The following is a 15,347-nucleotide window of genomic DNA, read 5'->3' on the forward strand; positions in this document are numbered from 1 at the left end:
GGCAACTAAAGGAAATGTTCACTGTACATGTAATTGTCAGATTAATTTTATTAGTAAATTAGTCATTGTTAACCATAAATTCAAACTATAAATTAAAATAAATTGACAATCATAATAAAATTGTGTTTGAGTATAGTTTGTATTAAACTTATCTAAAGGTTAATAATGAATTCTAATCCTGAATGTCATTTGTGTTGGCTTTTTTGTGTAAAATATCATTAAAAAGAAGAAGAAGAAGAAGAAAGGGCACATGTCCTAAGTAGTCGTTTGAGAGAATTTGTAAAATTTAGAATTTTAAAATGATTTTGAAATGTGTAAATAATATATGTTGGTGTGTGAGAATTATGAGAAACAAAATAGTGAATAAATAGAGTAATTTGAATGAAAGAAAGGACACATGACCTAAATATTTTTTATTTTTTAATATTTTAATATAATTTAGAGAAAATATTCACTTCTCAAGTTTAAGAATATTGTGGTAAGCACCTCGTAAAATTTAGGATTTTAAAATAGTTTATATTATGAAAAACAAAGTAGGGGATAAATAGGGTAACCTAATTTTTTGTCAAGGTTTTTTTGTCTTGCTCAATATTGACGTGAGTCCCCTTCTTGTCAAGCTCTAATAAAACGGATAGCGTTTGAGTGAATGACATTAGAAAGGATGGGTAATGGTAACTTCGTAAAATGAAAAATAAAAAGTTTCTCTTGTCCTTTGCGCCTTTAATTTTTTTCTTTTACCGGAATATGTAATTTTTTAGTTAATTTTCTAACAAATGAATATAAATCTTTAATTTTTAACCCAATTTTTAAATATTTTTAATAAGCACAAGTTCTCTAAGTATTTTTTTAGGAGTGTCATTATTATTCTTACATGTCTATTATTATTATTTAAATAATTTTAAAAAATTCTTACTAAAATATAGTTATAAAAATAAGATTTTAAAATAAAGATTGATTAAGTAGGATTGACTTCCACTTTTTTTTTTTTTAATTATAATGCCAAATGCATGGGGTCACATTACAAATAAAAAATTACAAGATTTATGTTAAAAGGTTACATAGTCATTAACAAAAAGTTACGAAATAAATTAAATTGGAAGTTACAAGCATACGAAGAAAAATTATAAAATTTCTATTAAAAGTCACAAAAAATTATGCTTTCGTGATTTTTTTAATTTATGATTCTTAATTTGGAAAAAAGAAAAAGAACGATAAATATACTATAAAACATCAACGAATCTATTTTGAGAATGTAAAAAGAAAAGTTTGAATGAATCAATTTCGCTATAATTTACCTCTATCACTCACTTTCTGAACGATGAACAATCGCTTGGCCATGGATACGTGAATTCCCCCTCCGAAGAAACCGAACATCTGCGTTTTCTTGACAACCTTGGTGACGAGGCCGACCAACACGCTAGTGACAGTTTCATCGGTTAAACAAGAACTTGCATTTTTGTTTTCTAATTTTTAATTTATGTACCTTTCATTTTTCTTATTTTATTTTATTTTTTGGTTTATTGTGTGGTTGTTGCAGCACCGTGAAGCATCCTTACGCCTAGTTTGTTAAGCACGAATCTTATTCCATGATGTGTTGGCAAGAAACACTTTGTTTCAGCTAAGTTTCACCGACACATTTAATATAAACGGTTCCTTTGATTCATATTGCAAATTTTCAATCTTAAAAAAATGGCACAACTGGGTTCGGTAGAAACGGGTCACGATAACAAGAAGGATGAAGTGATTCGGATAGAACGTGAATCGGTCATCAAAGTTTTGAAGCCTCACCTCATCATGACATTGGCCAACCTCATTAGTATGTTTTTGTCTTAACCCTTTTGTTTCTTCAATGTGCACGTGCCATATAACTTTGTTGCACTTTCGTAATCATTAAAATTGCTATTTTAGATGGCAAATGGGTTGGCTCAATTCGTTTATTTTATTTTTATTTGTTTTTAAGTTAAATAGAATTAAATTTAACAAAATTAATTGTGAATTGTTCAATTTAATTAGAATATGTGTTCAAATTAAATTTTTTTTTTACTGAAAGATGTGATAATTAATTTTTCAATGTCTTAATAATCAGAGACTTAAATGTTAATAATACTTGAATATCATTGGTTAGTTTTTCCAATAATACTAATAACACACTCTTTAATATACTATTATTTATTATTTAATGAATTTTATTTTTTATTTAATCATTTCTAATAAATTTTAATTAAGAACAAAGTGTGTGTTAGAATGTAATAATGTATTCTAGCATTTTTTTTCTTAATTTATCACATATTTTGCATAATTATTATTACCAAATTCATTTTTTTCTCTCTTTTATTGGGTATATCGTATATAATTAATAGGTGGCAAAGACTTCCAAAAATCACCATATTGAAGCCTTAATTGCGGTTTTGAAACTGAACAGTTGTTAACTGCAATTAAAATCCATGCCCTGTATATAATTTAATTATTTAGTGTAGTCATGGTGATAATATGTTGAAGTTTTGATTTGGATGAAACAATGTAGAAATATAGTTCTGACAGAGTCGTTTGGGTACTGTATGCAGAACATAGTTCTGATAGACTTGAGTTTTTGAAGCTATGCAAAAGAATAGAGTATACAATTCGAGCTTGGTACATTCTTCAGTTTGAGGACATGATGGTATTCTTTTCTTGACCATTTCAGATACAAATAGTGATATAGTTAGATAAGAGCCTGATTTTTTTTATTATTTATTTTTGTGCCTACAGCAACTCTATTCCCTCTTTGATCCTACATCTGGGGCCCAGAAGTTGGAACAGCAGAACTTGCCTCTTAGAGAAATTGAAGAACTTGAACAGAATTTCTTGAAGTACCTTTTTGAGGTAGTAATAGGATGACATTATAGGAAGATATAAATAGGATGATATAGCAGTACTCTTTTAGATAGTTCATTAATTTCTAACGTCTAAAATGATCTTGGAGACATTTGATTTGTATATTATATGGACCTGAAAATCCATAACAATGAAAATTGTATTATATAAAAGTAATATATGTTAATAGACAAATTAAATCATATAATTAGTCTTCATAATCACTACTATATGCAAATTGTGTTGTCAATAGATTTATACCCTTTAAGTTCTGATTATCATGCTATGCCGGTTAATCAGAGGCTATCAAACTTTTCTTTCAATTCAATAATTTTAAACATCTTTCCTTTCTCCTCCTCAATGAGTGGAACTGCCTTACAATAAAATGCTAATCTAGCAATAATTGAGCCTTGTCTAAATTGTGAAGGGTGAGGAAGTGTAGGGGTTGTGACTACATGACAATGGCTGGATTGAGTTTCACTGTGTTGTTATTAGAATAAAAAGGTTATTTGGCTACTCTTTTGTGTAACATAAGGAATGTGGTTAAAAGCTTTAGTTTGTGGAGCAAATATTGTCAAGGTATGAAAATGGTAAGGCTGAGGCAGTGAAATGGCATAGAGGTAAATGGTGAATAAGATTTAAAATAACAAAATATTCAGGGTCTGATTGAAAAACGTAGCACTGTAATATTTTAAAATATATGTTATTCTGTTTCTAATGGTATCTGAAGATTCTTTGATTCTCTATGCAGGTCATGAAAAAGAGCAACTTCAAGATTGCAACACAAAATGAGATTGATATTGCACTTTCTGGACAGTATCTTCTAAATCTTCCCATTACTGTTGATGAATCTAAGGTTGGCAACTTTGCCTCGGTCCTGTAACACATAATGTACTTGCATTACATATGTGCCTTTAATGGCTTTGGTTACTTTGGATGTTTGATTATGCTGTTTAACAGTTGCTGATCTGTATTTTTGTTGAATGTAGCTTGACAAGGTTCTTTTAAAAAAATATTTTGAAGCACATCCCCAACATAACCTTCCAGATTTCCATGATAAGGTATGGCTTTAAGGGTACTTATCCACGAAGGAACTTCTGGTGCCATGCTGTTCATTATTTTGCTCTCTGAAACTCTTTATAAGTCATCATCGTACAGCTGTTTACAATTTTGATTTTAGATTTGTCGAATGGTGTTTTTAGTTTGTTCTAGCTCTGTTGACTATTTTGTATTCCCATTCTTATCAACCTAGTAAGTGGTTGTGTAGACTGACAGAAATTGATGACATAGGTCAACTTAGGTCATTTGAAGCTTTTGATTATACTCCAATCTCTATTTCATGAATGGGTACAATACGGGAATTAAAAGGTCTATCACAGATGACATGATCTTATATTTAAGGTTCAGTTTTTCCTTTAGACACTAAAGCATTCCTCTAGATTCACAAGTAAAAATTAGAGCTTGTGTTATTAATTTATTGAAGTCTTATATTTAGTTTCTACAAAAGCATTACTTTTTAGAACAAGCTTTTTTTAAAATTGTTAGAATTTAATTTTTAGTATTTTTAAAATATTTAAAATTAGTCTTACCGTTAATTAAGTGACAAATTATCATTATTTTTTATATTTTATTATTTAAAAATCAATATTTAAAATAAAATTCCCTGATTCTCTCTCTTTCAACTTCCATCACTCTTGCATTGGACTTCATCCCTCTAACTCAAGGCCAGAGCTCCATTTTTTCACTGGTTCGTCTTCTCCAAGACCAAAGCCGTTTTGTTTCTCTCTCTCTCTCAACACACCAACCAGTAAGCATTACCCACTCCACTCTCACAACACAAACCCTTCATCCCCAATTCCCAACCATGAATTCCCACGATTCCTCTCCACGCTCTGGTGACATCGATGACGATAACCTTTCCCTTGACAAACAACTCCTTCCACCTACAAAGCCAAGTTAATGTGCAGCTATGGTGGCAAAATCCAACCCAGGCCACACCACAACCACCTCACCTACGTCGCCAGCGAAGACCTCTAGCGCCTTGATCTCGGTCACCAACGACGAAGACCTCCACCACATCTGCTCGAGTACGATCACCTATGCTGCACTTCACCTAGACCCGCACGGTTAAGACTCTTCCTCTTCTCCCTCAGTAACACAACAGCTGCGCTCATTCGTCGCAAACTGTTAATTTCGGACTCTCTGACTCTAAGCTAGAATGCCATCTAGACTTCTTTTATTTCATTACTTAAGATAGAACAATTGATGATGAGGACTCAAATATTTGAAAAATATTAAGGATTAAATTTCAACAATTTTTTTTTTAAGGACTTCTTCCAAAAGTGTACGACTTTTATCAGGAAAAAAACATAATTAAGTTTTTATTACATATTCATTTTGAAAGAAATACCTTGTGTGAAACAAAATAACAATAGTTAAGGTCTGAGATGCGTAGTAATTTGTTAATATTGTAATGTTCACGTGTGAAGAATTGGATGTTCTAGCTGGGGCTACAGGCTAGTACCAAGAGTTGAGGTAATAGATGATTATTATTCAAGAAAGATTTAAGTTTTGTCAAGAATCTTTCTTTTCTTGTAGAAATACAACAATGATCTAGTTCAATACAATCCAAGGGGCACTAGTTCTCTCCTAATTTCTAAATAGTTCACTCTCTCCCCTCTGCGTATTAGTCCAATACATTTTATAAGCTGCCCTCGTTCTAACACAACCATTAGGGTCCATTTTGCTTAATCTGCCAAGCATAGACCTTTTTTATTATGGGTCTATTTTCATTATTGCAATCAATACTCCCTCCCTCTCCCCTCCCTTCTAAAGCTTTGATCTAGCCCACAAGGTGAAATTTTGGAAAAAAAACTCTTTCTAGTGTAGACAATAGCTCCTATGAATTCTCAAAATCTTGTATATTTGTTCATTTAACTAGTACTTCCACTTCTGCATCATTACACCACAACTTAAATAACTCATAAGGTTGTAGTTGCAACTCTCAATCCTCCAAAAGTGTTGCTGGAAGTGGATGAGGATGGAGACCTGTTGTAATGGCCTTTTTGAGGAGACTAACATGGAAAGCTGGATGAATTGTATTATGTTTTGGCAACTGTAGTTTGTAAGCAATTTGTCTAATTCTGATAGAATACTAGATTAGAATGTGGGCTTAAATGATGTAAGCCCTAGGATTTGGAAAATGTATGCCTGTAAGAAGTATTTGAGATGGGGCTTAGATCCTTGGTTTGAAATTGGCTGAATACGGGTCTTTGAATTGCTGAATGTCATTGGAATCATCATTGGAAATGACGATAGTATCAACATAAACAACCAAATTAATGCTTTGGCCAGACATATAATGAAGAGAAAAGACAAAATGATCAACTTCACATCTAGTCATGTCAAACTGTGTTATGGTAGAGCTAAAATGCCTAAATCGGGCACAAGGGATTGCTTCAAAGCATAGAGGGAACGTTAGATATGACAAACAAGATGAGACTGACCACAATAAATCCTAGTGGCTATTTCATATAAACCTCTTCTTATAAATCACTGTATAAAAAGGCATTTTTAACATCAAGTTGATGAAGGGGCCAACGATGAACAACATCCATAGCAAGAAAAATGCGGACTAAGGTGATTTTGACCACAAGGGAAAAGGTGATGATGACATACCCTTCTTCCTCTTCCTTCCATTCTTTCACTAGTTGTTTCAAGGAAGCTGCTAATTTAGATAGTCTGGGGTCTCCTTTGAGGATATATTCCTTGTCTTTTTTAATCTTCAAAATGAAGTCTTTAAAATTGACCTTGATCTCCTCTAAATCCCTATATAGTCTCAAACAATTCCTCCTAAGGAAATAGTTTGGTTGATTTAGCACAGTGATCCATCAGTTTAGTATGACTTAGTGTGAAGTTGATCACTCAATTTCCTATCATCATTCAACTTCAAGTTTTATCTACTTAATTGTGTACATCAATGACTTTGTCATTACATGGAATGTGGCATTGAACAAGTAAAGCAACACCTCTTTCACCACGTTCAAATAAAAGCTCTTGACAAATTTCAATACTTCTTGGGAATTGAGGTGATACTATTCAAAAGTGGTATTATGATTTTTCAAAGGAAGTGTGTGATGAATATCATAGTAGTCATATTAGGATTATGTTTTATTGTTATGAATGGTCATAATGGACCTAACCCATTAAGGTTTTATGTGATTCTTGAATTTGGATTAGTGAGAGTGATCATACAATATTTTATAAATAGACTAACATTGGTTACATTTTAGTTATTTATGTTGATGACATTGAAATTATTTATTCAAAGAAAGAGATCTTTCTCTCACAAAAATGTATGTCTTGGACCTGTTTGAATAAAATTGACATGAAGGGGGCTAAACCGTGTGAGACACTTATGGAGCAAGGAGTGAAGTTGACAATGGAGTCTCATTGTTTGATCCATAGAAATATAGAATATTGGTTGAGAAGCCGAATTATTTAATTGTCACTGGGCCATATATTGTTTTTTTAGTCAGTGTTATTAGTCAATTTATTCCAATTAACACTAACTGGGAAGCACTTATGCACATTGTTAAGTACTTGAAGAAGGCCCCGAGAAAGGGTATTGTGTACAAGAATAATGGGCATTTGTAGGTGCCAGGTGGAGGCATTTTTTTATGCTGACTTGGCAGGATCTCCTATAAATTGCAAGTCTACTACAAGATATTGTGTGTTCTTATGAGGTAATTTGATTACCTGGAAGGGCAAGTAGAATGTGGTGGCCAGATCAAGTGTAGAAGCAAAGTACAAGGTTATGACTCCATTTGTGAGCTACAATGGGTTAAGAAAATCTTGGAGGAGATGGGATTTGACAACACTAGTCTTATGAAACTTTGGTGTGACAACCAAGTTGTTATATATCAAATCCAATTTTTCATGAAAGGATAAAACAAGTTGCTATTTACATCACATCATATTCAAAAGAATCTTCTATGTATATATACATAGGGTCTTTACTCATTGTAGACTATCCAATTTCAGTTCAATCACTTTCTCTCCCCATCTCTCTTATGGACCCAATACTAAACTTTTGTTGAGTCATGATGAATAATTTTCAAATATAGAAAAACATAGAAGATTGGTTATTTATAGTATGTAACTATTTTTATTGGTCTTAATGAATTAGTTGCTTGTTTCTTATAAATAAGTTCGAAGGTGGTATTATAGAACTTAGGAAAAGGTCTCTTGTATAAAACAAATGACATGCTCAAATTGTGGGGTATTCAAAAAATCAAATTGAGAAAGATCTCATAGCAGACCTGCATCTAGTTATTGCATCCTTATTGGTGGTAATATGATTTTTTGATAGAGTAAAAAACAAAATGTGGTTGTTAGGTGTGATGTAGAAGCTTGAAATGACGAGGATGATCATCATTTGACATCATAGCCCACGCTTGATACAAGCATGATGAATTTCATACTCTCAAATCACTAGCTGCAATCCAAAATCCTAATTTTTGGCATTTTGTCTCACATTGCTCTTATTCTTGAGGTGAAGTATTGAGATTGGATGACTCACGTGTAGAAGAATCACTTTGATCATTTAAATATTCTCTTTTAAAAATTTGTCAATTGTTTTTACTTTACTTATACCCAAAAGAAATTAGACATATACACAAATTAACGACAAACGTTATTTCATTTAAATAGCTTCTCACTTGTTCGACTACCCAGTTAACTCATGCATTACTTGTTCTGCATTATTTTTCACATCTTCTAGAATCATCGCTCAACACTGTTTATTCTTACACACATGTTCTCTACTAAATTTTTCATCACAAGTGAATTCTCCTTCTATCTCCTTATTCTGTAGCAACCATTGCATTGGGTTCACCCTTGGTAATGAGTCCCCTACTCTTGCTATTACTTGTTACCTAATTGCCTTGCCTCCAACTACTCTTGTATTCTGTTGTTTTGAGGGATCTTGGGTTTGGAAGTTGTCCCAATGTCTCCAACAAGAACCTATTCTTGCAATCTGTTGAGTGTTTAGTGTCTGCTGCCATGAAAAGGCCTTCCCTTTCACTGACAACGAAGGCTGGAAATGCAACCTGATATTTCTTTCTGGTGCCTGTTTTTCCAACAGCTTCCAGAAAAAAGAGCTTTGATACTAGTTGATAGACTAGTAGTAAAAGATGATTGTTTTTCAAGAAAGATTGAAGTTTTGCGCAGAAAGACTCTTTCTTGTTGAACTGGTACACTAAAAGGTCATCTCCACCATCTCTCTCACTCACTCACTTACTCACACAACACACACTATTGTACCCAAACATGCACTCGAGCAGACACTCTAGAGACTGATGCATTTTTATTTTGTTAAATCAGAAAAGTTTACTACACCAAACCAAGAAGGATGAACCTGCTCAACAAAAACTATTGTTTTGTTACTTGGTCTTAATCTGTTTGTGAAATAGCAATTTAATACATCCTGTTATTTTAGTATATTATCTTTCGGCGTGGCATTGGAATTGATCAAACAACTGATTTCTTTATCATGGAGAAAGTGGACATGCTCATAGCACGTTTTTGGGCATATCTATTAAGAATAACTAGGTAAGGATCTCTCACACTAGGAATTTAATTTGTATTATTATCTGATGCTAATGAATATTTTATAATGATGATGAGTCATGATTTCCATAATTATTTGAATATTTAACACATGTTGCTTGCAGGTTGGAAAAGTTTCTATCCAGACGGTCAAAATTGCATTGTAGGAAGGACCCAAAGAAGAACGATGAAACTGACTCAGAAGATTATCAGGATGATGCATATAAACGAATACGCCTTGAAAATTTGCCATTGAGGTCTTGTTGGATCTGAGTGTGTTTGTTCCTGTGTTGTCCTTGTTGTACCTCCAGCTACTGCTCTTGTTATGTTATTTTCTGTCTAAATCAGAACTTTCTATAGTTCATTTATATAACATTTTTGCAGATAATATAGGCTTATCATTGAATCTCCTGTTGACTCAGATAACATTTTTGCATTGACCATTCACATCCTCTTATGCTTCCTATTTAAAATTTAGATTTATCAATATAAATACTGAATGTTAGCAGTTTCATTTAATCAAAGATTCAAATTATCGGTATTTGCTTAAAATGACATGAAAGTTAATTGCTCTGGAATCAACACAGTAACAGTAGCCTTGGGAAATTTTATTAATGAACATTTACAAGCTAGTCATCCTCCTGTAGGAAGTTTGAATTTATATTTTTCATAGATTTTCAGAAAATAATTCTTAAGGCTCAAAGTTCCCTATAGTAATCCAATTGTTCATATTGTCTGAGAAATGCAGGCTGTTTTCTTACTGCCAAACTCATGCATCTAAACTGTATAAATCTTGAATATTTTATTATCTTGTCACTCATGAAATTGTTTGCTGCACTTTACAGTTTTTCTAATTTGCTGAACAAGAACACAATCCAAGAACTCACGTTTGATAGGATAATTGTTGTGTACAGGTAGTACTCTCTTATATCTCTTTAGTTTAGCATATGTTCCTTTTCCCATTCAAAACCAAAATCATAGTTTCTCTATTCATCACATTGATCATATCAGTCTGTGTAAAAAATGAGTAATCTGAGTTATCTTCAGAGGGGTCATGTAAATAATGCTTGGAATTCATAAATCTGTTGTGCAAAAGGAAAAATATGAATATTATTCTATTTAAAGCCTAAATTGGAAACTGTTTCATCAGGCCAGTGAGTTCCAAATCAAAATCAGAACGAGGAATTTTTGTGAAGCATTTCAAAAACATTCCAATGGCTGATATGGAAATAGTTCTTGTGAGTTTCCTCCTTTGTGAAACATATCAACAACATTCCAATGGCTGAGTTAATACCTAATTACCCTTTTCCCCTAATTACCATATAAGTGTTGACCTGATCGAAACTTTTTACTTGACAGCCAGAAAAGAAAAATCCTGGATTGACTCCAATGGATTGGGTCAAGTTTCTAGGATCTGCTATAGTCGGGCTGGTTAGTTTTTCAACACAAATGGAGTTTCTCTACCACAATGTAGTGTTCTTATTCTTTACCATTATGTACTGATGTATTTAATGTGTTTTTCTTCACAGGTTGCTGTAGTTAGCTCCCTTGAAATGGCCTCAACTGATTTGACGGTGATTGTTGCTGTTCTTTCCACAGTACTTGGTTATTGTGTTAAGACATATTTCACGTAAGCATGTCAACTGTTTCCATTTTAAACTTTGAAAATTTTATCTGCAGTAACTCCAAAGCTTGATCCTCTGTATATTGAACATTCAAAGATAGTGATTAATAGTGAAAAATAAGACACAACAGGTTTTTTTGAAACAGATTATTGGTTGAACTAGTCCTTTTGTAATGTTGAAAATAGAATCATGTTCGCAAGATGTTAGGAACCAATCCGAATAAGGAATGCTTATTCCATTAGGAGAAATAAGGATAGGCCAAAGGAATCAAGTTGGCCAGCCTCAATTACTTAGGCCTAGTTTGTTAAAGCTATTATTAGAGAAGTTGTAATTGTTTAGCTAGTTAGCTCTCTAACTGCAATACTGGAGCTAAGATATAAACATAAAAAGAGAATGTAAATGAAGCAGTTACTTGATAATGCAAAAGATGATAGAGCACTTTTATTGACTAGATCATTAAAAGTATGTCAGGTATGCTTTCCTAGTTGACATAACAAAGTTAAAAGTTTGAAGGTTTAAAAGATGCGGAACCATAAGATTCATTTTATTAAGACTAAGGTGACTGAAGTGTTGATGCTTAAGTGTAGGTGGAGTAGCAGCAGAGACACAAGCAACCGGCAGTGATAATTGATATAATCCTTAAGACTCAGGTCCTGCTCCAATCATCCATTTGGTATGTCGATCTTGGACAAGAATAGAGTTGCTAACAAAAACAAACATAGCAACTAACGGTACCAGTGAACTTGCTAATGGATATTATGTTAAAAGGACGACCAGGAACATAGAGTATAGAATATAAAGAAAGATTAGGAAGAGGTTGAGTTTGACCAATGCCTAGAACTTTTATTTGAGAACCATCAGCCAAGATAACAAAAGGCAAAGAATCTGAGTAAGATAGATGAGTGAAAAGGGATTTGTTACAGTCAAATGGTCAGATGCACTAGAGTCAAGGATCCAAGAGAGGAAGACTAAGAAACAAATGCTAAAGGATTACCAGATTGAGCAACTGCAGCAACAAGATTACCAATACCAGAGTCAGATGGTGAATCGTTAAAGACCATGAGAAAAACAAGTTGGTAAAAGGATGGACAGGCTCACCATAGAAGGGAGAAGACTCAGAAAGATGTCGCCAACAAATGGGCCTGGCCGGAAAAGTGCTCATGCGCGTAGATCTGGTACAGGCACGGGAGATACATGCGTAAGAGAGAGGCCACGATACCTGAGGGTGGCAATGCTGGTTGCAGAGGCACACTGGGAAAAGGAGGTGTGGTGGTAGGCAAAAAGTGGCTAACAGAGGTCGTGGGTACTATTCACCATCATGGGTACCATATAAGAGAAGAGATTTCTGAATGTTGTGTGTCATATGATGACAAATGAGCTGTATTTATAGTAATGCAATGAGGTACAACAGGATTAATAGTAATTAATTAAATCCCTAATTTACAGATAAAATGTTCATATCCCTGATTATTATCTGATATTTTTTATACATTGAATGTGAGATATCCTACCTTGTCACTGCTGTTGGAGAGTTAACTAACAACTTCTCTAACATCTTTAACTAACAAGTTCTGATTAATATAGGCTCGCTCACTTGGCACTTTGGACCTATCCTTATTTCTTTCTCCTAATGTAAACATTCCTATCTGTGGTTGATTGCTGACAGTTTATAAATTGCCAAATTCAACATGTTTTTATTTTATTTTTAAAAAAGTTATGGTCAAACATTCACAAGTTTGTGGTGTATACAAGTCATTGCGTTTGATGAATCTATTTAACCAATGTGCCTACCAATCTTTAACCACCCATAGGTTCCAACAAAACTTGGTTGCATACCAAAACTTGATCACTCAGTCAATGTATGAGAAACAACTGGACAGTGGAAAGGGTACACTTCTCCATTTATGTGATGATGTCATTCAGCAGGAAGTAAGTTCTAGCTTGATGTGTTCTGTTAACTTGTTTATTATTTTTTATTTGAAAAGCATAATAGGAGTTTTAACATCAGGATGGAGTACCAAAAAATATTGGATTGCTGTAAAATTTTGTAAGCTTGATTTATATGAAATATGCTTTCAATGTGATGGGTGGCTTTTCTGAGAAATTCACCCAACAATCAGTAATTCACACGTGGTTCACTGGCTTTGGTTGACAGCAATCTTTGACTCGTTAGCATAACCGTATGTTGGTTGTTTTACTTCTCAAATGCTCCCTAATATGCCTGTAATAGTAACTGAAAACTTTGTAAATTTATATAATACTTAGTATTGGAATATGTGCCAAAATGTTTTTGAAAAGCATGGATAAGCAAATTTCTTATGCATTGCTTTATATGTAGTGATTACTGTACTAGTGAGGATGTTCATATAACCTTTAAATTCTTAATGTGCAGGTCAAAGAGGTAATAATATCATTTTATATTTTGATGGAACAGGGAAAAGCTACAAGACAGGTATGAACGTCAATATCAACTGAGCAATCTTGTTCTCTTTATAATTTGCAATGTTTGTAGTTTTCTCATTGCTATTCATATAAGCTATATAGTAATGTTAATCAGGATCTGGATCGATGGTGTGAAGACCTAATCAGAGAAGAGTTTGGGGGGAGCTGCAATTTTGACGTGGATGATGCGGTTCAGAAATTAGAGAAGTTGGGAATTGTCACTAAGGTAAGATTCCTTCTAAAGTGATTATAGCCCAATTTGAATTAATTTTTCAATAAGAATTTTTAGGAGACAAAAATTAAGCACTGTCAATTTAAAATTAGTTTATGTTCTTTTATTTTTTAGAAAATCTTTCACTTAATAGTATAATATTTCATCACGTCTATGACTTGTTTAATATCCTTTGTTGTAACCAAGTTCGGTAGATCTGATTCTGAAGCAGTCGGTGAAACAATGTTGATTTTGAAGCCGTGATTTTTCGCCCATTGGATGTGACTGCATTTACTCTCTGATGCATTAGTCATGTCCACTTTATAGATCTTAGTACATTTGCATGTTAAATGACAATTAGAACTTATGAAATCTTGTTTGTTGCTTTAAGGTCGTATATTCAGGAAATATGCTGATACAACTTGTAGGAAATTATTTTCAATTGTTGTTACCTATGACATGTGCTTGAAATTCAGGATGTCATTGGTCGGTATCAATGTGTTGGGCTGAAACGGGCTAACGAGATAATTGGCACCACCACTGAAGAGCTTATTCTTAAGGCAAAACAAGGAAACATTTCTCCTTGATGGTGTTTTGGAATATATGTCAATATTTATGTCTCATAATTTTATCCTCGTAATTTCATACGTGCCACTGTCTTATTCTTTATTCTTTTCTTTTTTCAAAATCTTTGCAGTGTTCATAAAACCTTTAAAAAGCACACTTATTTAAAATGCTTGGGCAAATTCATTATTTCATCAGTTAATTTATTGACATTATGAGTGGGGATAGTGGATTTTCCTTAAATCCCTAATGGTCGCATCAGATGTTGAATCAGTTTAACGAATATTGAGTAATAAAAAATCAGTTAATTTAATTCCTAAAATTATAAAAGTATCGTTTTAGTCCTTAAAATTTTCAAATATATCATCTTAGTACTTATTATTATAATTTTAAGGACAAAAATTATTCCATTTTATAATCATATACAAATTCTAAAGAATAAAGTAACATTTTTTGTAATTCCAGAGACCAAATTGACTAGTTCCCATAATTTTATGCTAATTTAACTTACTACTACCAATATTTAAATTCTGCACCCGTTCATGCTTAGGTCACATGGTTGCTACAACAGCTACACGAATATATACCAACACTGGTCGCCTTCCTTATACTTAGCAACCCGAATGAACAACCATTCCAAGATCTCAAGAATCGCATTTATCAACAATATTTGAAGATAGTCTCAAAAGTATTTGGACAAAATGGGACTACTTTTAAACATAAAATCCATTTGTCTATTTTAAAATATATTAGACCTTTGAAGATGACATTTCAATAACTTAAATTCCTACTATTTGGTCACACAAATAATAAATCTGAACCTCGGGGTTACCTGAAGCATAGTTCAACCAAAACAGTATTGGATAAGGTGACCCTTATTAACATGAAACCGTAACCCTAACAACTTGAACTAAGCATAGAAGGCACATGAATTTTTAGCTGTACAACAACAATTTGGGTCAAAATCTATCAAGGTTTTAAACTGCGATCAGCAACTGTAATTGCAGCCACAGTATTAATGTTTCAGATATTATACAATTAAT

At 33.0% G+C, this 15,347-nt stretch overlaps 1 protein-coding gene across 1 annotated transcript; it reads left to right on the plus strand.

Moving 5' to 3' along the window:
• Window positions 1–1,320: 1,320 nt before the first annotated feature.
• On the plus strand, window positions 1,321–14,327 carry LOC113868151. Its single transcript, XM_027503724.1, has 16 exons — window positions 1,321–1,435; window positions 1,538–1,816; window positions 2,565–2,659; window positions 2,749–2,862; window positions 3,605–3,709; window positions 3,843–3,914; window positions 9,353–9,465; window positions 9,588–9,719; window positions 10,308–10,376; window positions 10,613–10,700; window positions 10,822–10,893; window positions 10,992–11,092; window positions 12,899–13,016; window positions 13,480–13,539; window positions 13,645–13,755; window positions 14,217–14,327. Exons 2-16 carry the CDS (start codon window positions 1,690–1,692, stop codon window positions 14,325–14,327), a joined length of 1,488 nt encoding a protein of 495 aa, XP_027359525.1. The 5' UTR covers window positions 1,321–1,435; window positions 1,538–1,689.
• Window positions 14,328–15,347: the final 1,020 nt, after the last annotated feature.

This window comes from Abrus precatorius, unplaced genomic scaffold (genome assembly GCF_003935025.1).
Source record: "Abrus precatorius isolate BTA unplaced genomic scaffold, Abrus_2018 Scaffold5, whole genome shotgun sequence".
NCBI classification, from domain to species: Eukaryota; Viridiplantae; Streptophyta; class Magnoliopsida; order Fabales; family Fabaceae; genus Abrus; species Abrus precatorius.

What these genes read in the sequence shown, in the direction of transcription:
- LOC113868151 (XM_027503724.1), top strand. Translation starts at nt 1,690, where the DNA reads ATGGCACAACTGGGTTCGGTAGAAACGGGTCACGATAACAAGAAGGAT. An exon ending in TTCAGTTTGAGGACATGATG is followed by an intron (nt 2,660 to 2,748) that starts GTATTCTTTTCT and finishes TTGTGCCTACAG; the next exon opens with CAACTCTATTCCCTCTTTGA. An exon ending in TGTGTTAAGACATATTTCAC is followed by an intron (nt 11,093 to 12,898) that starts GTAAGCATGTCA and finishes AACCACCCATAG; the next exon opens with GTTCCAACAAAACTTGGTTG.